At 37.6% G+C, this 27,019-nt stretch overlaps 1 protein-coding gene across 5 annotated transcripts in view; it reads right to left on the bottom strand.

Moving 5' to 3' along the window:
• The window catches only part of LOC137974005 (3',5'-cyclic-AMP phosphodiesterase 4C-like), a 36,824-nt gene extending 11,714 nt beyond the window's left edge, over positions 1–25,110 (bottom strand). The window contains exons 1-12 of one of the 5 annotated variants that reach the window (XM_068820922.1): positions 24,985–25,110; positions 22,618–22,763; positions 15,584–15,772; positions 12,676–12,777; positions 10,595–10,680; positions 9,168–9,211; positions 4,783–4,972; positions 3,344–3,476; positions 2,060–2,099; positions 1,381–1,479; positions 535–603; positions 6–101 (exon numbers count right to left, since the gene is read on the bottom strand). In XM_068820922.1, coding sequence (XP_068677023.1) covers positions 6–101; positions 535–603; positions 1,381–1,479; positions 2,060–2,099; positions 3,344–3,476; positions 4,783–4,972; positions 9,168–9,211; positions 10,595–10,680; positions 12,676–12,777; positions 15,584–15,772; positions 22,618–22,763; positions 24,985–25,029 — 1,239 coding nt within the window. In that variant the 5' untranslated portion in view covers positions 25,030–25,110. Of the gene's footprint in view, positions 1–5; positions 102–534; positions 604–1,380; positions 1,480–2,059; positions 2,100–3,343; positions 3,477–4,782; positions 4,973–9,167; positions 9,212–10,594; positions 10,681–12,675; positions 12,778–15,583; positions 15,773–18,797; positions 19,051–22,617; positions 22,764–22,980; positions 23,322–24,984 lie in introns of those variants that run through there. The other 4 variants (XM_068820921.1, XM_068820920.1, XM_068820923.1 and 1 more) reach the window with 4 other exon arrangements.
• Between the last annotated feature and the right edge of the window lie 1,909 nt (positions 25,111–27,019).

Genomic DNA, 27,019 nt, shown 5'->3' with positions numbered 1-27,019 from the left:
CTTACTTCAAACGCTTGAGCTGAGAGCAGCACGTGGGACGTTTGTGTAACATCAGCTGCGTGTGTGCAGTTGTGAAATGGAACATCTTTTAAATAATGATTCTGTGAAGAAAATAAACCAACACAATTTTAACGATTCAAATAAAACACTCAACTTAAGAGTTGGCATAATGGTAAGAGCACTTCCTTTTCCCCAATGTGTCCCGGGTTTTTTTTTTTCCAAACTTTGTGTCATGTGGGTTGAGTTTTTTGGTTCTCAACTCTGCCTTAAGGTTTTTCAAAGGGTAGTTCGTTTTTCCCCTCACACAGTAAACACCATTTAATTTTAACTCCTCTACTTCGAAATGAAAAATAAAAATTACCGGGATAACATGTCCAATGATTTACAATATGTATACAATGTGCCCTCCCGGTTGTCACCATAATGGCTTTATGGCAACTCCTGAACTTGGGCACAGGATGTACGGATGATTTATAAATTTTGCACCCACAATGAGGAAAAAATGAAGAATCTATTAATGAACTTTTTTCTTACCTCGACTGAAGTCATATAGTTAATAAACGTAGTGGGTTTTATCTTGAATATTTTTAATAAATCTCTGGCCTGTCAACAATGAAAAACAACATTAAGTAGGTAGGAAAACTTGCTCAAGTTTATGGTCAATCACACTACTTAAACGCCACTACACTGCTCATATTAGCAGCATTTTAAATGCGATTATTTTTGTATAAGTCATCGCATGGGCCCGAGGGCACTTAAGGATTCATTTCACGCGCATTTTCAAAGGTTTCACAAAATTGCCCGAGTCGCAAAGCGACGAGGGCAATTGGAAATACTTTGAAAATGCAAGTGAAATTAGTCCTTAATTGCACGAGGGCACATGGCGATTACATGTTTATCACATTAAGGGCAAAATTGTTGAGGGAAACGCGTTCAGTGCCGCGAAAAACTACAATCGACAATGTCCCATTCTGATCAATAATCGTTGCTGTCAACAGAAATAGCGCTTACAATGTATTTGTGGACAAAAAGTACTATAATCTGGAAGAAGATTCTCTTGTGACTTCGCTTGGTCTGGACAAGCAACTGTTAACCAATCAGGGTCAAGTAGTTCTGCCCATTTGATTACCAAGAGTGCCCTCGTGATTAAGGAAAAATGCCTCCATCTTGGCCAATCAGCAGTCAGTAATTTTGCCCGGTATGTGATAAACAGAGTTATCTTAGTCACACATGGACCATTCTTCAACCAGCCATATTACAGAGGGGTCAGTCCTCTGGACAAGATCATACACAATTACATTATACAATATGGTTGGAAATGGCTGTAATATGCACTCTAATAAATAACCTCTTGTAACAAACAAAAAATCAAATCTTCACCTGCAGGATTGTGTATGTTACAGCAAGCAAGGGATGCCCTTGGGTAATATCATGTAATTTGAACACGTCAAATGTCCATTTGTTGATTTCTTCTAGAACCTATCAATAAACACAATGATGTTTTTTTAAAACATGTGAGCAAAATCTCGGACAGTACCAGTAATTTGTTAATAAAAGCTAAATAACCTCCAACTGAGGACAATTATCAGGAATTTTGTTTTTTAATATCAATATAAGTATCCTGATGTTCCATCCTCTCAGAACTATTTTGGTGAAGTCTCAAGGTGTGAGTTTGGTAGCCTACGTGTAACTGTACCCTTCCCCCTTAGGCTATGAGTTTGGAGGATCTGTTTCAATACCCAAAGACTGTAATACGTCATCAATTATTTTGTTTGCTTTTTGGATTCTTACAATGAAAGGAAAAGGGAAAACTGGCAAACTTTCCCTTGATTTTTTTCTGACCACAAACAGATACAGTGTATGTATGTACAATGTAGATTGCTACTGACCAATCTCAGAGAAATCCTCAATGCCCAGCCATTTGATGTATTTCCTCAGTCTAGCCCTATCTTGGAGAAATAACTGGTCTACTACACAAGAGTGGCTAGTGCACCTAACTGCAATGAACTCAATCGCCACCTTTAGGAGTAAGTGTGTTTGAGAGCAATAAAGGACTCACCTTAGCTAATTCACTTTCATTGGAAACTTCCACCCCAAATCTAAAATGTGATTCAAAGAACATCAATATACTAGTCTGTACAAAATCACCTTTTTGTTAATTGAAATCTAAATATTAATAGTTTATAGTTTATAGACGGAATGCATAAATGGCGGCCAAAAATGTATTCTTTTGTTTATGCGCTAATTAGACTGACTAGCCTCGCTCTCAAGAAACATTTCTTTTGTATTTTGTCCATGCAAACGAGGCTAGTAAGTCTAATTAGCACATAAACAAAAGAATATTTTTTGGCCGCCATTTATGCATTTGGTCTATTGGTTTAGACAACTGCCTCTCTCTTGATTCCCCTTTACAGCATTTTATTTTGCATTGAAATGTTATAATCTGACTGAATATGCTTAGAGACTCTTTCTGGTGATACACTTTAAAAGTAATCCATTTATTTTTAGATTGCATACATGTACATTGTACAAATTGTTATTTGAAATAATGGCAATCCCACTTTACTTTAACTCCAGCTTCACAACACAATTTGTACTGTATTTGTACTTACACATACTGAGTTTGAAGGATGTGCCGTGAGTTACTATGGTCTGTCTTTTTTTGTATTTCAATTTTGAAGACAAGGCATAAATTGAATTGGAACAAACAACAACATCAACCAACCCAGGCACTAATGTCCAGAAATGCACATAACTAGATTCATGCCCAATTTTGACATCCAACATTACGTGTTCCTTCAAGTCTAAAGCCCCAGCCACACATTCTAATATTGTTACAAAACGTTCATTGGTTCAACAAAGTTACAGCGTGTAGCATGCATGTTTGATGACTTGTTTGCTGCCAACAATTTTTGCTGGAAGAATGTTTTGATTTCGATAAAATGTTTTCTCTAACATACAACAAATGTTGAAGGGTGTAGCTGCCTTTTCAAAAATGTTGTATTGCAAAGACCAATCAGAGTAAAGGGACCAGTCTCCAATCCAAGAACCATGAGCAACAACAATGTTATAGTTATGCGTAACGGTATCCAACATTGTTAGAAGCGTTCTTATAAAAACCCGCGTGCATCTACAATTTCTTGCATATTTCAACTTCCAGTAAGGCCACAAAAACAGACATAAGAAAGATATTTATTATCTCTAGATCTTTAAATAACGCCACCTAAACACACCTTTAATTTTATAAAGCTGCACTAGTACTGTAGAATATCAGAGAATGCATAATACCTGAGATGTAATAGTAATAATAATAATAATTATTATTATTATCGCTGAAACACACCTTGGTACAGATCCACTAAAGCTGTGTAGTCTAGTAAGTTTTCGAACACCATTAACCATGGACCGAGACCTTGCACGGATTCCTTCTCTTTTACACTTTGTACCAGGAACAGCATCTACTTCTAACTGTTTGTCTGTGATAAAAAAAAAAGAAATTCAAAGACACCTGTTGTTTTGTGGGTGACTCCCTCACCATTGGATTACTGGCCCACACACAATGCAATAATTATTGCGACTGAATAAAATGAGGAAGACGGAAAGCTGTTACACAAACCATCTTGAAAAATTCCCAAGATCTTTTATCTGGATTGCTTCTGCTGTATCCCTTTTTTCTTCACCCCAAAGATATTACTTCGGCTAAAAGGATACAATTTACTCATTAATGGTGCACATTTTACAGGGGAAAATGGGTAACCTCTACTCCATTCTTCCGAAGATCTCATGCAATTTGACCCATAGCAGTTCCACTTGTACAATTTTAATCTGGATGAGTCCACTGAATATACGTACATGTACTGTGGGAGGCGCGGTGGCCTCATGGTTAGTGCACTCGACTCCGGATCGAGTGGTCCGGGTTTGGGGCCTGGCCGGGGACATTGTGTTGCGTTCTTGGGCAAGACACTTTACTCTCACGGTGCCTCTCTCCACCTAGGTGTATAAATGGGTACCGGCGTAATGCTGGGGGTAACCTTGCGATGGACTAGCATCCCATCCAGGGGGGAGCATAAATGCTCCTAGTCGCTTCATGCTACGGAAACCAGAGTTAAGCGCCGGCCTTAATGGGCCTTCAGGCTAGTAAAGAGACTTTACCTACCTACCTACTATCAATGAACAGGGCAGCCCTTTGGGAATTTCCAATACAGATGTACATATGTAATTAAAAAACTTATTACCGGGTAAAACGAGCTTTAAACCCGATAAAACACTCCTCATTTGAATTCTCCAATATAAAGAACATTGATAAGGCCTAGCTTGTTTTCCTTGTAGGCTAATATCTTCCTCTTACATTTTGCACCATTGTCTGGACGCCAGAGGGACATGCTTTTTGTTAAATGGTTTTGACGCTGTTCAATAAACTCACATACCATGTTTTATCGGGTGTAAAACCAAGAGGGGAAGCCAAGTGGTTTTAAACGTGATGAAACACTCCTGCTCATTTTATTAAACAGTACATAGTATAGATATGATGAAAAAGAAGAGAGGACAAGAGGATAGCGACCATCCTGTTAATTGAGCAGGGCGATTGCCCAACAATTGCTGCATGCTCAACATCCACCTGGCCTCAGATGTTGGCTTTTGTTTTGGAGGAAAGGGGATGGCATAGACTCATTGTCTTTGATAATAGGTCTTAACAGGAACAAAAAAAAAAACAAATTAAATCGCTCTCCTCTTCAACATAAGTATCTGTGATGCAAGTAGATAAAATAAAGCTGAGATTACCTGTAAATGTATTGTAAACCCAGGCAGACACTTGGTTTCCTGATTGGTTGCTCTCTGAGAAATCTTTAAGTTCTCTATTTAATAGTCTCTTAAACTTATTAGAAGCCATTTCACTGACAGATGTATGTGTCTGTAATGTCTCCAGCTGATATAAAACCCAGTCCAGCTCATCCAGGGTGTTGTTGGCAAGCTAAAAGTTGACAATGGACATCTTTGAGATTTTCAGGAAGTGATAACAGACGTAAGAAAGGAGCTTTATTTAACTGCCTACAAATGTAGTTGTTCTAGCGCTGGAGCACTAATTGGGGACACTCACGTAAACTGAAATTAACAAATTAATGAAAATCAAATAAAATATTGGGTTTTGAGGGGAGAAGAAAACTAGAGTACCCAGAGAAAAATCTCTTGGAGAAGAGCAGAGAACCAACAAACTCAACCCTGTGATGCTGAGTCTGGGAATTGAACCCGAGCCACATTGGTGGGAGGCGAGTGCTCTCACCTTAACAGTGTTCTACCCAGTGGGTAGACCTAGGTTAGTGAACCTAACCCTATCCTCACCCTCCCCCTCCTTTCAGCAATGCCGTGCCCTACAGGCTTGCCAAAATACAGCGAGACTCGCAAAAATATCCCATGATACTACACACTAAATCGTCCAATAACATAAATATGTGACCGTCCACGGGAAAACCAACAAAAAGGTGACGACACGGGCACGCTATTTTAGCACGCTAGACAAAAGAAATTTTCTTTAACACGGGAGTGCCGTGTCGTAATGCACGCCTCATTAAAATTTTCTTTTGTCTGATACGACAAGTTGTAAACAATAGAGCGTGTTATACCAAACAAAAGAGCGTGTCAGCAAAAGTAAAATCGAGCACCGCGTAAAAAGACACGGAGTGAGTGAAATTGCACGACAGCTGCGCCAAAACGCTCGCTAAAAAACCAAGTATATAAACACGCTACTCCCAAAGCCGAGTGAGGGCCGACTTACCTGCGGAAATAGCTGAAAATCCCGCAGAATACAGTATTGTCAGGGCGCGACGAAAGTGCTGTCCGATAGCCCGGGGCTAGTGGAATGACTTGTCGGGCTAGCGTTTTCTTATCGTAGCTTGCCCGATAAGCACCGTTGGTTCCCCTTTTCTGATGATAAATTGAGCTTTTATACCAAAAAGTGTGTAGCAGAAAGCTCCTGAGAGAAAATGATAATGTATTAATGTTATGAGACCAAATTATCGTAGCGTGACGTTTTGCACCGCGTCCGTAAATAACGTCATGACTTTTTCTGCTTACAAAAGCGACCGAAATATATTTTATAAACAATTTAATTTCGGGCTAGCTCCTCAGACCTTCGGGCTAGTAACTACAAGTAACAGCTTGCCCAAAGGGCAACCTCATCTTTTCATTTTCGTCTCACCCTGATTGTGCAAAAGTAGTGCAAACGTATTTCGCCGAAATTCGCGGCTTTTCCTGGCTTTTCGACGAAAAAATATCGAATTTTCGATGGAAGCGAATTTTCAACGAAAAGTCATGATAATTCTCAAGGCCTATTGTTTCCAACTACGCGAATTTTCGAACGAAAATTCCCTCGGAACGAAAATTGACTTCGAATTTTCGTGCGAAAAATCGCTCTGTTCGATAAATGACCTCACAAAATTGATCGAAATTTCGCTCTTTATTTGCTGTTCTCGAGCATTCCCACGTATTTTCTGGACAAAAATTTGCCAAGTTCGAATTTGCCGCGATGATTCTTTTCTGCCGTCATTAATGATAATGTATTAATGTTATGAGGCCAAATTATCGTAGCGTGACGTTTTGCACCGCGTCCGTAAATAACGTCATGACTTTTTCTGCTTACAAAAGCGACCGAAATATATTTTATAAACAATTTAATTTCGGGCTAGCTCCTCAGACCTTCGGGCTGGTAACTACAAGTAACAGCTTGCCCAAAGGGCAACCTCATCTTTTCATTTTCGTCTCACCCTGATTGTGCAAAAGTAGTGCAAACGTATTTCGCCGAAATTCGCGGCTTTTCCTGGCTTTTCGACGAAAAAATATCGAATTTTCGATGGAAGCGAATTTTCAACGAAAAGTCATGATAATTCTCAAGGCCTATTGTTTCCAACTACGCGAATTTTCGAACGAAAATTCCCTCGGAACGAAAATTGACTTCGAATTTTCGTGCGAAAAATCGCTCTGTTCGATAAATGACCTCACAAAATTGAGCGAAATTTCGCTCTTTATTTGCTGTTCTCGAGCATTCCCACGTATTTTCTGGACAAAAATTTGCCAAGTTCGAATTTGCCGCGATGATTCTTTTCTGCCGTCATTTCACAATGTGTAAGCTCTACAACAAACTCTTGTTCGTGAAGCAATCACAGTTTTTGTTGTGTGAGGCAATCTTTTTTTTTTTCGTTGGAAATAGCCGATTAAACTATCGGATCACTGAATCTATTTTCGATACGACCTTATTTCAGGGGCACCCAACGTCAATTTTCGGAAAATATCTGTTCGGAAGACGACTTGAGATCTAGAATTTTCGGAACATTTGTTGTAAAATTTCTTGCTTGCCTGCCTGACCTAGGATTTTCGAATTTCTAAAAAATGGTAAAATTGCCCATTTTTAACGGAGTTTTACCGTAAAAAGGTCACCTAGAATTTTCGGGAGCCTTTTTTCTAGCTGAAAATTTCGAAAAGGTAACTTTTGATCCCTAGAATTTTCGGATCACTAGACTTTCAGCTGGGAAATCCGAACAGATGAAAAATTTTTATGCGATAAAAATATGCCTATATTTACCGTTTAAATACTAAAATACGTTTAACAATGCTATGTTTAAGTGGTTTTGAACTATATTCTCGTTGGGTGCCCCTGTTATTTACGCTAACCTTAACGCGTTTATTTACGCGTACATACGCTTGTTCAGCGATGTTGTTGATGGCGGCCGCCGATTCATGTCACAAAAATTCGCTGCTTCAAATTTTGTTATCTCGAATTTTCGTTTGGTTACCTCGAAAATTCGCTACTTCGAATTTCGCTATCTCGAATTTTCGAGAAAGATCGTGAATTTTTCGCTTCAAACCCTACGAAAAATCGTTCGAAAATTCGATGACTTTTCGTGGAAAATTCGCGAGAACAAAGGACGAATTTCGACGAATTTCGTTTGCATTACTTTTGCAATTTTACGGTGCCTGTTTTGGCACGCATCTGACACGCAACACACCACGCTAAACAAAAGGTTTGGAGTGTCTCAGTGTGCACAACAAAAGCTACCGTGACATCTATTGTGCTACTCATTAAATATGTGCATATGGCGTGTTGTATGTCACGCTCAGCGTGCCGTGTCATGCACGCGTGCCCGTGTCATCACCTTTTTGTTGGTTTTCCCGTGGATGGTCACATTATTCTGGACCCACAGTACATGTGATCACATTGTGACAGTGGTTTCCTACTGTGCTTATATGTAGGAATCCTAAACTTCGGGTACTCCAGTTTTACCTCTTGTGTGGCCGCTCCATACGCTTTAACGATAGGCCATCGCTGATGAAATGTAAAATAGAGCGCTTTAAGAAAAGTTTCTTCCCACACATGTGCTTAAAAGCTCATGGTCTCCAGCTGGATCTTTCCCAACATTATTAATCATCTGTAATAACCTTTTTATCATATAGAAATTGTAGGCTGTAAATTCAGAGTAATTTTAAAATGTAAAAGATGTAAATTCAAAGTAATTTAAAAATGTAATGCCCTGCCCGGTCCCCATCAAGTTGACAAGTTTTACTAGATTTATTCTTATGTAATGTAATTATGCAATTCGCTTCATGCGCCACGTTTTATAATGAAATGCTAATTCTGAATCAGTATACATGTATTCAGGTACATAATTATAAAAAAGCTAACCATAAAGAAAAAGCATTCTTTTTTTGTCTTGTACTGTCTAGCAAACAACTGTTCAGTACGGAAACCTCTTCATCTAAATTAACAGCACTTGATTGATTCCTCACGGGAACATAAGAACCCACAAATGACCAGCTCCCAATGTCAGTGGCTTCATAGCTCAGTTGGTTAGAGAGTAGCACCAGTATCGCGAGGTCACAGGTTCAAACCCTGTTGAAGTCCTGAATTTTGCAGGATTCTTTACGCAATTGCAAAAATTGCGTTCATAACTGCGAAGATCACAGCTTCACTTGATTTCATATCCGCAGTTCATATATGATCCATTTCATATATCATTAATTTCAACTTTGACTTTTAGTAAAGAAAGTTCTTTGTTCTTTTTAAGAAGCCTTTCCTTTCTTTTCAGAACACTCTCAATTCGTCAAATGTGCCACTGGAAAGTATGCCACAAAAAACCTGTTGAAATGGTCATTGGCATAATAATAATAATAATAACCTTTGCTTTTTGATAACCATCATCCCTTGGGAGGTGAAGTGATCCTGAAAAGGAAATGTTTTGTATACTGTGAACCAATGAATATTTAACAACCCCAACATCAAAACTACAATGTCCCCTTTAATCCATTGACACCTAGGAGTGACACTTGAGTGACAAAAGATTTTACTCTGTCTAACTCCAGGGCTTGAAATTGCGACCAATACAGTTGCATTCACGAGAGTCAATGGGTTAAAACATCTTAAAAACTATTTATTGCATGGCTAGTGCTCTTTGCCAATATTTGAGCTCTCTGATTTGATAAGTGATATTATTCTATTCTAGCATTATGTCCATGGGCCAATTACGATTTAAGTATTTGGAAGCAAACCCAAAGGGAATTTCAATGCCAAATTGGCACTTTTCTGCATTCATTGATTGTTTATTTGGCTGTTCATTCTTGAGAATGTCTACGAAATTAACTTAACAAAATTTGTAAACAATATTTCTTTTCAAGAAAAATAAATATACTCTTTGAACAGACGATGCAAAAGTGCAGTTTCAAATGATACAATGACCTGACAAGTGTATGCATTACCACAGTAACTGGCCACACTTTGAGATTTTCCCATAAAGACCTCACTCCCCTTTAACAAGTTGCTAATCAAGGGCAACACAGTCAACACACTACCACTGACAAGTAAACAAATCACCCTTTCTTGTTGGCTTAGGAAGTATACTGTGAAAAGAGGAGCTCAAGAACATTGGGCCAAGTGCATACATGTACATTTAACATACGAAAGGTGCCTCTAGATCTGGCAGCCACAATACAGTCCATGTGTGATCCTCAAGCACAGAACCACAGCCAGATTACCTGAGAGTGAATTTAGATGAGGGAGGCAAACTAAAGATTGAGGGAAACCCTTGAGCCACATTGACAGAGACTGAAACTAAGCAGAAAAAAGATCGTAGAGGTGGGAGAGGCTGGTAAATAACCGCTATGCCCTCCTGACTCCGTGAAGTACACAGCACAACAAGACTTTACTTCACATTAATAATATGGGAACTACAGGTGTAGTGTTTTCCTTTGAGCAAAGCCATACACCACATGCACATGTTAATTGCTTTTCCTTTTGGACTTTTAAATGAATTTTTTTAAATGCTTCCTTCAAAGTGATATCCTTCTTCAGGTTTTATAATTTAACCTCCTGGCCACTGATGTTCAAACAATGGATAGCGCTGTCCACCAGATAAATCACTATCCAGAGGATAAGTAATAGCAAAACCAATTGCACTATCCAATAGATAGTGATTTATCCAGTGGATGGCACTATCCACCTTTTGAACAACTGGGGCCCGGAACGATTCTTTACCAATGTCATTCAGTAAGTGCATGAAAAAATAATTAAAATAATTATAATACATGTACTAATAGTTAAGTCTCTCACCTGAGCCAGACATTCCAGAGCCATTCTGAGCTTCTTGTGCTAAATTGTTGTTCCGTAAAATGTGTGATCCTACAGACCCTCTTCTTCTGAAACAAATGAAAACATTATAACAAACCAATAATTTAACCCTTTGACGTCCAAACCGGCCTAAACCGGCCAGACTTAGTATTTTACTCTGTCTAACGCCAGACGATTTTACTCGTCTATGGGGAACCCCTGGGAGTCAATGGGTTAAGCAACAAATATCATTACATGTATATTAATTTTTACTAGATGCAGCAATTACATGACTTATCCATAGAAGTTAAGGTGCTGTGGCAATTGCTGTACTTTCTGATCGAAGGTTTTCATAAGAGTTTCATCAGGAAGGTTTCATTTAGAAGATTTAAACAGGCAAGTAGGATAGTTGACAATAATTTATTTGATGAGTGCATGTTGGATACAAGATGGTAAAATAATAGGCAATGTGGTGCGTAGTGCTGTCTGAGTTGGCTATAACCAGTCTTGTATCCAACAAGTGGAAATGGAATAGTCATATATTCTTTTATTAACCCACTGACACCTGCGAGTGACACTTACAGATATTATGCTGTCTAATGCCAGACGATTTTACCCATCAATTGATGGGGGGAGTCCTGGGGTGTTTAATTAAGGTGTGAATGGGTTAAATCTTCATTAAATTCTGAGCACTTTGACACTTAGGGTGCGTTTGATTGACCGTACTCCGGAATAGGAATACGTGGAATAGAAGATAGAAGTCCTTCGTTTTTAGGGAGATTCACATTAAAATTGTCAAACACCAGCTACATGTAAAATGCTATTTCAAACATAATCTTATTATCTTTATTATCCTTGTTACCTCAAAACGCTACACATACCGTTATAAATCATCAATCCAAGTATTCTTATTCTGGAATAGGGTCAATCGAACGCACCCTTAGAAATTAAAGCCAATGGGCCATTTCCAAGTTGCTGTTTGTCTCGGTTTCGAGTTTACAGTCTTGGTGCTCAACTATTGTAAGGCAAATGAGTTTGATTTGAATGGTTGTGCACCAGGACTCGCTTTGAAACTGAGGCATGCAGCAACTCGGAAATGGCAACTCCATATTAGGTCATAGGTACATGTATAATTATGTAATAAAACTGGATAACAATAGGACCTTCCTGCTATGGGCAACAAGGGGGGGCATGCCTCCCAGGAAAACTCAAACATTTTACACTCCCAGGAGTGCAATCACAGGTATTTTAGGCCAAATATGTAAGATTGCTCTTCTTAACCAAACGGCTACTTTAAATGACTAAAGTTGACTATTGACATTGTAAAACAAATTTGAAAACCAATAACTATTTGATGTAGTTCTCCCTAACACACAGCTCCCATTGAAATATCTCCATGTAACAGTTGTTTTCTAATGTCAGGAATGACTTGGGCATACATGTCCAATACACCGACATAATGAGATTGTAATGAGATTCCTGGTACATCACAATAGACATCACAAAGTGTCACAAAGTGTCCTGCACTTTATGTCTCGCAAAACTGTTACTACTTTTTTAAGGATTAAGGTTGGGGGACACTTTGTGATGTCAATTGTGAAGTGCTATGAATCTCATTATGTCGGTGTATTGGACAACCCTCGACTTGGGACATTCTTAAGATAAACATGACTGTAGTTCGATAATTAATTACTTAGATGCCTTAATATTTTCCAGCCTGTCGTATTTTGAGTGATCCATTGTAGAAAGCTGAACCAGCAAAAGATAACACATGCCATTTTTGAAATGAGACGAGGGACTTCCAAACTCAGTATGCAAACCCTTGTAAAGTTTAAAAAGAAGTAGCACTGTGAAAGGGCAGTACCTTTTGGACACAGATGCAGATCTTTAACGTCGTCGCTTAACTGTGGATGTGCATGTCTGCAATGCTTTGCGATAATTTGTGCCACGAAAATGCACCTTACAGAGATCAGTCTAAAAAATGTTCAATACTGCAGTTTGTCTTTTTTGTTTTAAGATTCTTCTTACGCTTAAGCTGTCAGGAGTTGACTGTAGACAAATGCATCAATGGTGAAAGAACTTACTTTTCCTTTTTGGCATTTGTTAGGGACATAAAATTGTTTCTAACATTTCTCAAGCTTGACAGGATCTGCGCAAAAGGGGTGACCAGCTCTTCCACACGTGTTCTAGACAAACAAAAATTGCCATTAGTGAAATGAAAAAAATTGCTTGTGGCAACCAGAGCATGAAAAAACAACTCACAATGCTTACACCATGATTCAAGCAAATATTACCTTCCCATTATTAACTTCAATGAACAACTACTTATATGTATAATTACAAAAAACAAACCATTAATTTCTTCAATATGAAAACTAACACATGATTATTTTTATGAAACAAATGGCATGTTTCAGAAACAAGCTATTGCACGGATGTTTTAGTAACTGAAAAATTGCCAAGACCAAAGTTTGAACAAAAAACAAATAATTTTGTTGAATACTCTCGACCATAAGAAATCTCCACAACTACTTGTGTTATTTGACTACTAGTGTAAGCACCCCAGATACAGTGTACACTATACCACAAGTCCAGAACTACATTAATTTTATACGTAATAAGATACATGAAAATTTTGATAACCGTCACAAACTGGCCACTTGCTCTGCTACACAAGTTCAACATCACTCACGTCTGGGAATAGGGAAGATATCTGTTTTATTACAAACATTGCTTTTGTTATTCAAATGTACCAACCACAGGAACAAAAGACCCTTTGTTTCGACAGCCAGTGAGGTTCTGGTTGGCACATTAATGACGATAGGTGACATCAACGATATCTTCCCTATACAAAAAATCAATGGCACAAAGTTGTCCCTTAAACTCCAGTCCTCAAAAAAAGACAAACAGCTGTATTTAGCCTGATCATCAAAAAATAATGCTAACCCTTATGAGTAATAAGATTATGATTGAAAATAGGTAGCAAATGAGACACTTCATGTTGGATATCAAAATTGGGCGTGCATCTAATTATGAGGCCATCCCAGGGGGAGGGGGGGGGGGGGGGGGGGTCCTTGTTCCCTTGTTCCCTTTAAATATTTGCTTTTGTTCCCTTGTTCCCCAAATTACTTTCAAACTTGTTCCCAGCTTTTTGATCCCTAAAATTATTTTCATTCCCTTGTTCCCTAAAATATTTTGACATTGTTCTCCTGTTCCCCAGTTCAAATTAGCCATGTTCCCTCGTTCCCCAAAACCCCTGGGAGGGCCTCAATTATGCGCACTTGTGGACACAAGTGTGAAAAACATGCCTGCCATGCAGTGACATGTTCCTTACAACTCCATTACTGTATTCTATTATGAATGACAAATTTATTTAAAACACAAATAGCGTTGGAGTTTTCCCACCATTACAGTTCGATCATACTTAACCCCTTGACTCCCAAGCCGGCCTGAACTGGCCATTCTTAGTACTTTATGATGTCTAACGTTATTCGTCATGCGGGAACCCCTGGGAGTCAATGGGTTAATCACTTGCTGAAATTCTACGTCCCCAATAACCCGTTGACTCCCAAGTCAACCTGAACTGGTCATACTTAGCATTTTTTACTCTGTTTAACGCCAGACAATTTTACTAGTAGATGGGGAACCCCTGGGAGTCAATGGGTTAACAGAAGTATCATCTTGTGCTAAATGTCAGCTATCATATCCAACATTTCCCTAGTAGCCTGAAAAGGGGCTTAACTTATGACAAGGTGATTCATCCTAACTTTCTTGTAAATGTTATCCCAGCTGGAGATTAAACAAGATAAAGTGATATGGTTGGCGAGAAAGGCAACTAAGCAAATTCCACAAATAAACAATTCTTTAACTTGTAAACGCGTTCAATATTGTCAAGGGCTTTTGTTGCATTACCTCCTGGTAGCGCATAGAGACTGGGTCGCTATGTGATTCCCAAATATGGAAAACCGACATGATGTATTGCTACGTTCCCATGTTTTTACACACGAAAAAGCAGTTAAATTCGCACCTGTTAATTTGCCAAAGACAAAGAAAACCTAGGACCTTAACAATGTTAACCCCATCAGCTCTCAAGAGACTTAATACCAGAAAAACGTGGTATAATTTGAAAAACCTTAAATGCTGAAAGAAAATACTACTTGTTTTGGTGATGACATAGATCTGCGCTATGAACAAAAATTTTAACGTGCTGCCTAAGAAAATTTTTCCGAAGCCCTTCAGGCTTCCAACATTAGAAGTTCGTAGCCTGAGTAATTTTTTCAAGAGCCCAGAAAGTGAGGATGAATCACCTTGTGATAAGCTCGGGCTACTCCTTCAGAAATTTGGTTGCCTGTGCTGGCACGTAAGGCTCCCCAGGCGACCAGGCAACTGTTAGGCAGCAGCCTTGACGCATATTTACTCAAGATTGCACTCACTTAAACGAAGAACACCAATATTATTATTAATTTTGTTTTGATTATTCAAACTATTTCAAATTAATAGTTTCTCCAAAATTGAATGAACCAAACAAAAAATAAAACACAAGGACACTGTGAACATTATGAAGCAGTATGAAATGATTGGCATTTATTTGCAAGTCGGAAATCAAAACTACAACCTACATTACACGGCATAATTATGATAACAAACATCAGAATTAATGATACCCCGTATAAACAAGAGGTGCAACTCAAATTATCGAAAATGTTGCACAAGGGGTCCCTCTCTGCTGGTAGAGCAGAGCCTGTATCATGTGAAGTTCTCATTTTAATAAAATAATAATATCTGACTTGCTACTTGCCCTTTCTCCCAGTCAGAGACTGAATTGCTAAGGCCACAGCTCAACAAGGTTGGGCCGAAGGAGCTGTGCAGCCAGCTATGTGCTAGGCTGCTGAACACGGTCCATGCATGACCTCGGAGCACAGCACTACAGCCAGATGGAATAAGCTGGGAGTGATTTTGAAACTGAAGATAACAATGGAAAAACAGACTTACCCTTCACTGAAAGAATGATGCCTTGAAGTAACACACTTGGATGCTAGTTCAAATTCACTGTCAGATTTATAAAGGAATGATTCCCGTCGTTGGGTGGGGACATGTAGTGTGAGCCTGTCCCCATCTGATCTCTCAACTGAGTCTTCCCCTTGGGACGAATACTTTGATCGTTCACGCTTCCTTGGAAAGCTGCCAGGCAACAGAAAACAAGAAAAATTAATCAATAGACTCCTAAAAGTAAGGTCTAATAGATTTTACATGTACTCTGTCCAATGCCAGATGACTTTACTCGTCAAAAAGGGGGGGGGGGGGGGGGTGGTGGTTATACAATACAACACATACTTAATCGACCACTCCCCATAGGGGATTTTCAGGACCAATAAAACACAATCAACGAAACAACACAACACAACACAACACAACAACAGTTAAGACTCCCAACTGGCTGGAGGCAAACCAGTTGGCTATTTACAAGTGCATCCAAGAAGTTGAACCAGGGACTACCAGGAATAAATTGAACGAGTGGTCATAACGACTCTTGAACACGGGAGCTCCGGATCTCAAGGCAAGCACTACAACGACCACAAGGCCGCACTACCTCATATTAATGTTACTGTAGTTAAAGTTAGTCTGCGTCAAACCTTGAGATGCAAATTAACTTTTATAGTCATCGTTATTTCAACGTTTTGAAGCACTAAATACATAAACAAAATGGACTAGACTGTTTCAGTTTTAATTCTCACCAACTTGGAAATCATTCTATCGGCAGCAATTATTTCTAGTTCAGTATGTAACAAACACTTTAATACAATGTTGTTATCCTTAATAATAAATTAATATCAAGAAGACTGACTTCAATAATATTATCCGCTTAAAAACAAAAGGCACCTCAAAAAACAACAAATGCAAGTACAGCTGTAGTACATCACTTATGATTGAAACTGGCAGATACCAAGTCTTTTTCACTATCTACTACAATTAATTGTATTAGAGTATTACTGTTTGCTTATTTGGACAGCAAAACCACTGACTTGTGATTATCCTGGGGTGCTTTCAAACATTTCAGAAAAGATCTTTGAAAATATTTTGCTCTAATCGATTGCACTACCGATGTAGTGACTTGCTGCGCTCATGTATATATCGAACAATAAAAGGTAAGTGTCGCTTCGCTGATTCCATTGTTTTCAAACGCGAAGCCGATAGTGTTTTTGCATAGCTTATTTCTCAAAAATAAAGCTCACATCGGTAAAAAAAATACCAGGGAAATGTTCTTAAGTTTATTTCCAGTCAACTTGCAAAATTTGGGCTAGTTTTGAGTAAAACTGAAAATCGACCGAAATTGTCACTTGCTAGGTTTTTGCATCCAGCCCTTCAATTGACCTAAAAATTTTCGATTTTTTTTTCCAGAAAAGATCTTGTTCCATTGAACTTCCAAACAAAATTGTCAAAAATTTCTATTGAACGAAAAGTTCCCCTAGTCATACAAGTAAACAATACTGTTTTCGAGCTGAATGTACATGGCTGCAGTTTCCATGCAGCCGTGGCAGTTGTTTTTAAACATAGATGTAGTCCAGGGTCACAAATCAAACGAAAGGTTCTGAGCAGCAGTGTTGTTTGTTGCTTTATCCAAGGAGGTTCTAACGTCTACATCTTTAGTCCAAAAGTGTGACCATACAAATGCTACTCAGGCTATAATACTTTCCCATGGTACCAGTATTATGTTGCAAGAATTAAGCTATGGTGGTTGTACAGTAAATGTTTGTGTCTGAGGGTGAAATCCTGAAGTACTAGTGTGACCATTCCAAATTGACATTTGCATCTGTATCAAGTCTGAAAGTGGGAGTAATAATTTGTACAAAAAATACTCAAGTACCACTTTTTTGAGTAGGGTGTTTATTTTACACAAGTCTGAAGATCAAAAATATTTGAAATATTCTTTCCCCAATGTGGAAGAAAAAGGAGTTAAGCTCCTTTGTATGACACTAGTAACAACTGCATGAGGATTCATATTAATAATTTCATTTCAAGTAGTTCATCAATCACCACATGTACACTGATATCAAATAATGTTTAAACTCTGTGCTGCAATTTGGTTGAAATACTTGACAAAGAGACTCACAGTTAAAAGGACTAACTTGAAAGGAGACATGAAGACCATAGCTTCCTACTTACAACAATAAATTTTCACTCTTCATTAACATGAATAGCGTAATGTTTTTAAGAATGGTCAGTGTTAAAATGAAATGCCTCACATATTTGGGTATTAAATTTCAGAAAACATTTAACCTCTACAAAGCTATTTAAAACATGTTCTTTTTTACAGTACATGTAAATAAAAACCATTTTAGAAGCCAGAAGCGACTAAAGGAGCCATTTTAGTCAAATATTTTAGGAAATATTCTGCCACTTAACTTACAGTAGGTCTGTATTAACATCAAGCCACCGACTCAAAGAGGAAGATCTTAGCAAAAATGCAAATTACTCAAACTGAAAACACGACTGTCTGAAAAATTCTTAAGCTTAAGCAATCATCCATGAAAAGCACATCACAATAAAAAATTCTAACTGTTCAGTAATCTAGTGTAAATGGAAAATTAGACACTGACTTATAAAGGTTCATGTTATGAAAAACAGTACTCCTTGCTCTATTCATGTACATGTGTAAGTTTACATATTTAGATTCAATGGATGTACAGGAGCTGGAGCATAAACCTTTTAATCACCTGTTTCTGTTGTGAATACTGGTAATAAACAAGCCACACAATTCTAGTCTCAAAGATTTAGTATTCAAAAAAAAGAATTCCTTCCTGTAAAGTGCTGATAACACACTTCACTCAAAAAAACAGTGTTACAGGCTCCAAACACATTCAATTTCATATTAAATGTCAACCTGTTTCTTGAGAAATCTTTGAAGATTCTACTCAAAAATTACTTTGAATAACTGTAAGAAAAATTAACCTTTGGGAAGAAAGGCCCAAACCATTTAAATGGGAACCGCATGACAAACTTCAAAAACTGAAATTTGCACATATAGCCACTAGATAATGACAGAAATACTCTGACATCTTTGTAGATTTTGGAATGAATTTTACATGGTACACAATTTTGTGAACACCTGTCAAGTCAAATCTTGCTAAAATATAGCCTGAACTACAGAAATATATAGAAATAAGAAAACGGAAATGTTAAAAAACAGACTAAAAGGAAGAAATACCATGTTGAGGTCTGTTTCCTTGAACCCACGGCCCCCATGTTTTTGTGCTCTATTAGCATTAGACCAGCTGGCAAAAACCGATTTCTGATCCATGTTGTGTTTTTGTCGATTTTCCATGTGTCATGTTGACTCTGTAACCAGCCTCTAGAGTAGTAGAGTTGATAAAGTCAAGTAAAAACTGAAAACATACATGGTTCACCCAAGTTTGCTTGAATATTTTGCTTTTCGGATTAATACATTGAGTAGAAGTTCAGTACAGTCCATATATGGAGGTGGTCCATTGTTTGCCATTATGGCAGCAGCTGTATTTGATGACAAAGACAGGAGACTTGCATAAATCAACCAGTATTATTATTAATATTATGTTAAAAAAGAAATGTTTAATGGCTTTCCATCTTGAATATTAAAAAAAATTGTTCAAAACCTTCCTTTTAATCCATGCTTTCCATCTTAAAGGACTTTTGCATGGTTAGGAAAATATAAAATAGGAAGGAAAATCATGATTATGAACATTGATACTACAATACACTCAGAAGTTAGCCAAAACTATTCTAAAAGCTCATTTTACAATGTAAGTTCCCCATCAATTAAAGCAAAGGGAACTGTTAAGCCTGAAATTTATTCCTTGTAGGCCATGTGATACAACAGCAATCAATCAAGCTTGCAAAAGCTACAAACACAACTGCATGCATTATTTATAATTTTATGTGCCATAGAAACAGAATACGTTTTGGCTGGAATGTCAGACTCATCTGCTTCTTACACTAAGCTATAAAACTGACAGACAATTACCTGTATCATTTACACCTTTTATCTGCACAAAATGCAGGGTAAACGTGTAAACTGCATTAACAAAGATGGCTGCATTCAACACAACATTAGCTAAGCCCGGATGATATGTAAATCTGACATCCACACTGCAGGCCCTCCTTGTTTGCATTCAATCAAGTGTAAATTGGTGACAAACAGTAGATTTAAAAAAAAAAACCTTCCAGTAATCAGTGGTTCACAAATTAAAAATGTTGGTCAAAAACGGATGTCTTGTCAAGTTTTTATCCTCTATAGTGGTAATGCTTTGATGAGCCATAACAATCAAACAATTTTTTTCCTTCAAAATGTTAAGACCAAATGCTAGACTACCATGAAATGCATCTTCTATCAATATCTTCTTGACATACCAATACCAACACAACTTCTAAAGTAACGCCACCACTATTGTCTTCTAAAGTACATTCTACTCCCTAATTATGAAAGGCCTATTTGAAAAGTTGCATTTTATATTCACCAACCAAATACATATCTGACTTCATTAAATTAAAATGCTATCGATCCTTTAATTCAAACATCAAATTTAAACATTCTTAATCTGAATAATTTGTAAAATGTTACCACAACATGCACCATCCCTAAGGCCTAGTTGAAAAGTTGCATTTTATATTCACCAACCAAATACATATCTGACTTAATTAAATTAAAACGCTATCGATCATTGAAATCAAACATCAAATTTAAACATTCTTAAACTGAATAATTTGTAAAATGTTACCCACACCATCAAAAACATGTACAATGTACATTAATTAATTGCTACAAAGAAAAATAAAGACGACCATGAAAGGATAAACATTTAAACAAATTAGCTTGATATGTCAAAAATGATGATAATTTGATTTGATAATGGAAACAATAATGAAATTATAAAAATTGTGATAACAACATGGTAACAATTTTCAGAAAGGGTTACAAAGTCTGATACAATGACAGTGTAAGATTGAACATTAATAAATTATTGCTGCAAATTCGGAAATGGAAACTCATGACATGTAGTTGTTGTGGTTCAAAGTTTTTCTTGGTTTAAAATTTTTCAAACCAGTCCAATTTTGATTCTTCTTTGTCTGATATTCATGATCATAATATGAAACAAAGGGAAATCAAAATTGAACTGGTTTAAGAATTTTGGAACCAGGAAAAACCTTTAAGCACAACATGGATATTATTTTCTTTATGGGGACTTTGTTGCCTTCGGTCCCCACAACAAAAATCAGATCGCGACTTTGCAATGAATGGTACTGGAATTTGTCATGTTCGGCCCTGGGATCCACATGTCCCCCATATTGCTGTGCCTGGTATTTTTTGCAGGTTCCAATCTTTTCTTCAAAAAAAAAAAAAAAAGATTTTGTAAAAACATTAAGCATAGGAAATAAAAGTCAATTATTTAGGCTTCACTGTAAACTTGCCATTATTGTTGTTTTTTTCTTCTACAAAATTTAAGGCATATCACGGACTATTGGCTTGTTGAGCGATAAGCACAAAGCTTATATGTGAAGAAAGATGAAATCAATCCAACCACTCCTGCCTGGAGCCTTGCAAGAGTGTATCTACGGGAAGCAACAACATTACAATCACATTCATTAAGGATTTTGTTTGAACAAAAAATTCAAGCTCTTAGGAAAGGATAACAACACCTTGAATAAAATAATATTCTATTCCACGGACTATCGTAATGAAGACAAGTTTTCCATGACAATCTTGTAACTGATGATTTGAGGTTAAGAATAAATTTGCATAAGTTTAATTAATTAGAAAATGAGGTACATCCTGTAAATGAAAAGGAGATGGAAGCATAAATTTGGAACAAAATTTACATTTATGCAGTCATGCAGAAAAAATAATTTATTACATAAACACTACAGTTATGTTAAAAAAAAAAAAAAAAATTAATCCCTAAATAAAAAGCGAAAATTCATGAAAACTTGGATGAAAAAAGAATGAAATAACGAATTCACGAAAGGAAAAAAGTGTCAGTCATTATAATATAAAACTAATAGAGTTGCGTGAATACAAAAAAGGATCCATTCCATTTAACAAAAATCGGACGACCTCTTAATGCGAATCCACAGATTTCGGAAAAATTACATATGCATTTAAATGTGAAATTCTGCCCGCTCGTTTAAAAATACGAATCTCAATATTGCGTACATTTGCATCAAAAGTTTTCCACAATTTTCTTTCATTAATTGGTTTAGTGCCACGTGTTCGGCCCAAGTAACAAAAATATTGTCAATCGCCAACTTTTAGCTTCCGAGACGAAAGAAAGTGAAGTCAAGAGACAATAGTTTTAACTTGGAGACAAACCAAAAGATTTACATCTTAAACCTACAATAGATTGACAGAATGCACACCAGCTGTCTATTTTGAAAACGTACCGTACATGTGTGCTTGAATTTATTCGAGTTAAACTGTCATGGCAGTAGATAGTTTTCCGCCAAAAAACACACAGTGCTTTAAAATAAATTATCAATAGCTATAGCTTCTGCTTGGAACTCATATCAAATTGATCCACCACATTCATAAACAATTCTCTTGAAAAGTTATCGTAGTAATATAACAGCACAAAAATGTTGAATAGACCATAAAATCTCCGATAAAAAAACGATTTTACGGTAATGTTCCCACAGAACCACGATTCTTTGCAAGTGAATGCTTCTGTGATTACCGGTATCACTTTTTCCTGAACCGACCAACAAATTTAGCGGCCGGTGAAACCACAACATTTTGGCAAAATCGAAAACTAAACGTATGTTGACAGAATGTAAACAAACTCGCCGTGTCTTCTTACTAGCTCCGGGCAATATTATTTGTATTACGAATGAGTGAGCAGAAGAACACAAGGAAAAACAATAAAACTTTAAAAAGAGCTTTTCATGGAGACAGTGCCCTCGATTTCAACCTTCAAAATCGCACGTGTGGTGTAAAAACGTAAAACCACGTAAGTGATCGATAAATTAACACGAGCACACAAAAACTTTAAATTACAAACCTTGTTTTTCCCTCGCCTTCCGTTGACACTTCCTCGCCTTCGTCAGTGGTGAGGGAGATTTTCAACGAAGATCTTTGCGTTTTCCACGTTTCTGACATAGTGGAGGTGGTAACTGCGCTCACGTTCCTTAGAAGTGTCCAGTTTAACTACAACGCAACAAGAGAAAAAGAATGTTTACTAACAGCTTTGCGCATAATATAAAAGCAATGCCCCCGGGACATTTTCAGCGAATACCGATCACTGTTGTTTATTTATACCATCATAAATTGAAGGATCTATGGCCTCGTACGGTAAACGACAAAGATGCAGTTCATTTCAAGGAATTGTTATGCACCCACGAAGAATTATCGGTGATTAACCTACCGGTGTATAGCTTTGGATCGGATAAAACTTTGTCCCTGCTGCAAAAGACACCGATCCACGGTTTCTACCTAGAGAGGAGACAGATCGAAGACTTGATCTGACCGTCTTCGTGGCGTTCCTTTCACGCCGATCAAAGGTTCTCAAACAAACACCGAGTAATCCGAGAAACACAATGTGGATTACATCGTAGAGATCGAATTGAATGAATAGCTGTTCAAATGAAAATTTCGCCAAAGACACCCAAAGATAGATCAGTTTAGCAATCATTATGAGCTGATTTTTCGGAGAACCGTTCGAGGACCACAAGCTGCCTCCTCAACACTCAATTTTAACTAACGAGTGACATCACAAGCACACATTAAGTGCCGTAATTAACATAAGAAAGACAATGTCACGACCAGTATTTAAAGGAGGATTGTTTTTTAATTTCATATTTTTTGGTCCATTAAAAAGGCTTCAAAGTGGAAAATTAGAATTAAAGAGACTGTCACCTCAACTGGAAAATACAGTTTCTCACACAGCGCCAAATTAACTGCACGATTGATTCTGTCCCTCGATACTCGATGTATTGGTTCTTATTTCAAAATCATTAGATGTCTATGAGTTTATATGACAGGTCATTTACGAGAGAAAGATAATAAACCCGAAGTGACCTCCATCCACACCAAGCCATTGTGAGATGTGAAAGCAATTGAAGGACACGGAAATATTTGCATTTAAGAGTATCAGATTTGATCGGAAATCTTCTGCAATTTACATAAAACCGAAAAATAAGCTATGCATAAATGATGTTCATAGATCGCTGGCCATTAGCTATTGATCCTTCGCAAAACAGAGCTCTTTATGAATATCATATCTGTCATTCAAAGGAGATTACCATGATAGAAAACCATTGACCCCTCTAGAAGCTAGGCCAGCGAAAACAAACCAAGAAAGTTATTCAAGCGTAATAGTAAATTGTTGAAGGCTGGCTTACTAGTTTTACAAACACGAGGGTTTTTTGGGATTTGTGTTATAAATTTCCCTTGAAAAAATCAGCTATAAGTCGATATTAGGCAAGCAAAACTAATTGTTTACGGAAAGGTACAAGGTTTCACGAATTATTTCAGTTTTGTTAGTTCTGGTTCACGTCAACTCTGTTCAAATTAAGTCAGTAATGTTTCAATTTTCGCTTTACTTTATATATTGATAAGCTGTGTTGGTGCGAGGAAAAGCGCCGCGGGCCAAAACATGCCATACGATCTGCTGAAAAAGATTATAAAATACAGTGATCAAAACAATTTTTGCAGAGTGGATTGCCCAAGTCAAAGACTGATTGCTGAACAAAATTTATAGCATCTGGGAGCTACGAAAATGACAGCATTTCCACCTTTTTAAACAGATGCACATGGCGCTGTCAGAACCGTCAAGATGAGGATAGTAAAATTTAAAATGGTCATGCAGAGCTTACGTTTAAGTTTTTTTCTTTTGTATTTTTTTTGGAAGAGAATGTCGTTATATTTTTACGAGGATTTTGGAAGTTTTGCTTTCAGAAAAATTTGGTGTCGCAGAGTCGCTTCGACACCGAGTACACTGAACTATTCAGTTGAGCGATTTGTCTTTTGGACACGAAAGATCATGCAGATGTAAGATCATGATGGGCCAAAAACCAAAAAAAAATTTCATTTCTTGAAAAAAATATTATGATCACCCGAAATTTCCAGCGTTCGATACAGGTTTGTCAAAATGAATATTCTGAAAGCTTAAAAATTAAACGGCCGGGCGAAAAAAAGAGATAAAGAACATCTCTTCTAACTATGGAAGCTTTCCATTTGACACTGACCGGCCTACAACTTGAACGCCTTTAAATTCAGTAACACACTTCGAGGATGTATATATTCCCCCAGAAGAATGCGAAGGATTATCATGCAAGTGTTTCCTTCAAATTGTTGCATTTTCTCTGCAAACTGATGGGTCTGGCCGGCCGGTTCTGACAAAAGGAAAGCGCCCTATGACGAGTATTACCTCCTTTGAAAAAGTCGTTGCTTCATATTTTCGCTGCTTCGACATGTCGAGGACAAAGAAAATCGTGGCTTTGCAGGACAGGACTGTGTTACAGAAAAATCAATTGATTTCACAAGTTTCTATAAAGAAATCATTCTCGCTGAACAAAACGCCGTAGTATACCAAAAGATGTCCATAAGACTGGAAGCCAATCCAAAGCAGCTGTCTATTCTTAAACAGGTGTTCATTGTCTGCTCATTGGCTAAAGGAACTTACTGACTAACTTCTTGTAAATTGCCCTTTGCCGAAACGGCTTGTATTCTTTCAAATGCGTGATTAAGAAAAAGACCAAACAAACAAAAAGAACAAAAGTAATTTTAAAAAAAATAGTTTTAAGCTGCAGAAAGGGCTCGATTGGCAGGGGGACGAAACGAGTAGAGTTTGTGTTAACATATTTTCCTTCCACGCGGATACTCTGGCGTTGAAATCAATTGAAACATGTACGGGCAAAACCAATGTTTAAATTTTAGATTAAAAGCTAAACAAGTGTTTTCCTATAAACTCATGACCTTCTTCGTATTTTTTTCTTTTTTTTTTTTTCGAGAACTAAAATATCGGGGTCGCTCGTAGGACTGTAACGCGAGAAGACACAGGGTGAAAAGGGGGCGACGTCTTTAAAGAGAAAAAAATAATTTGATGGAGGCGCTTTCCACTCAAGAAAAATTTGTGAATCAAGCCCAAAGGAACGCGGTCAATACACAAAAATATTGACTACGGACTGAGTATAAAATACCGGATGTGAAAACACTGTCATGCTAAAGTCAGGTTAATGACATGGTACAAACTAGTAATTATCATGAGTAAGTGGAATGCTGCCGAGACGTAGGGATATGTAGCACATGATGTCCTTGTTAGTTGTATGTGGTTATTGAAAAAAATGAGTTGGTATGGAATCGTGTGACTGTATGCTGTAGCTTGTAAACCTCCAGTCTATATAGGTTCGTTTGCATTTTACAATGAGTAGATCCCCTACTGAGAAGCTTTGTTCCTAGCAGGTTGATCCAGCTGATTAAAACAGAAACATTTGTTTTGACAGTAAAATGTCATAACAGGGAAGACGAGATTATTGACGGCTATAGATGGTTTTCAATCACGCGATGAGACCGCCATGTTGCTGCACAAAACAAGAGCAAATTATGTCCCATGTTTTGCATTATAATAGAGTCAATTTCCCAAACGACTTTTTTCTCTATTGTTCTGTCCACCAACATGGCTGCTGTGACGTCAGGTGAAAACCATCTGCAGGGTATTTTCACTCACGTGATCAGTAATGACGGATGCTACGTCACGGACAGACGACGCGGACCAGTTATCCAGCTGTTTGCTGGGAGGAGGATGTTAACCGAACTCCCAAAACGATTGGAAATCGAACCGAAGGTAAGATATGCAAACGACTTCCTGTGACAGAACGTTTGACTTAAGAGAAAAATATTGACTTTAAAGGCTCTTGCCTCATTTTCGGCGGTCCATATCAACATGAATTGTGGAGCGGATCCTTGTATTTCGAAAACGAATGACAACATGTGACTGATCCCGTCCCTCACTTCATCTCTTTTGCAGCACACATTAGATCCGAGGCTCCGGTGATTGAGCGACCTTTGAACTGGAGATAAGCGCATGCGCATCTGGTTTAGAATCGGTCTCGTTATTTTTCAAGTGCGCAAACCCATAATGAAAAACTCAAACATGCTCCGTCATTCTTTTCTCCAGTCTATAAAGCCAAGGTTCATATCTATCAAAAACCAGTTGAAACAGCTTTAAGATGGAAAAGCAAGTGTATCAAGTGTAAGAATGACAGAATTCCATTCACCCTCACTTTCCATCCTCGTAATCACGCAGTCAAAAGCATCATTCTTAGTAATTTTAAATTACTCCAAAATGATCCCGAGACTGGTAGAATCTTTTCGCAACCTCCACTTATTTCATTCAAACGCGACAAAAACGTAGGCAACTTTTTAGATAGAAGCGCGCTCAAAACTAACGAGCAACCCGGCAC

This window comes from Montipora foliosa, chromosome 10 (genome assembly GCF_036669935.1).
Source record: "Montipora foliosa isolate CH-2021 chromosome 10, ASM3666993v2, whole genome shotgun sequence".
In the NCBI taxonomy this organism is placed as follows: Eukaryota; Metazoa; Cnidaria; class Anthozoa; order Scleractinia; family Acroporidae; genus Montipora; species Montipora foliosa.
The sequence above is the reverse complement of the archived record's forward strand: the minus strand, read 5'-3'. Positions and strand labels throughout refer to the sequence as shown.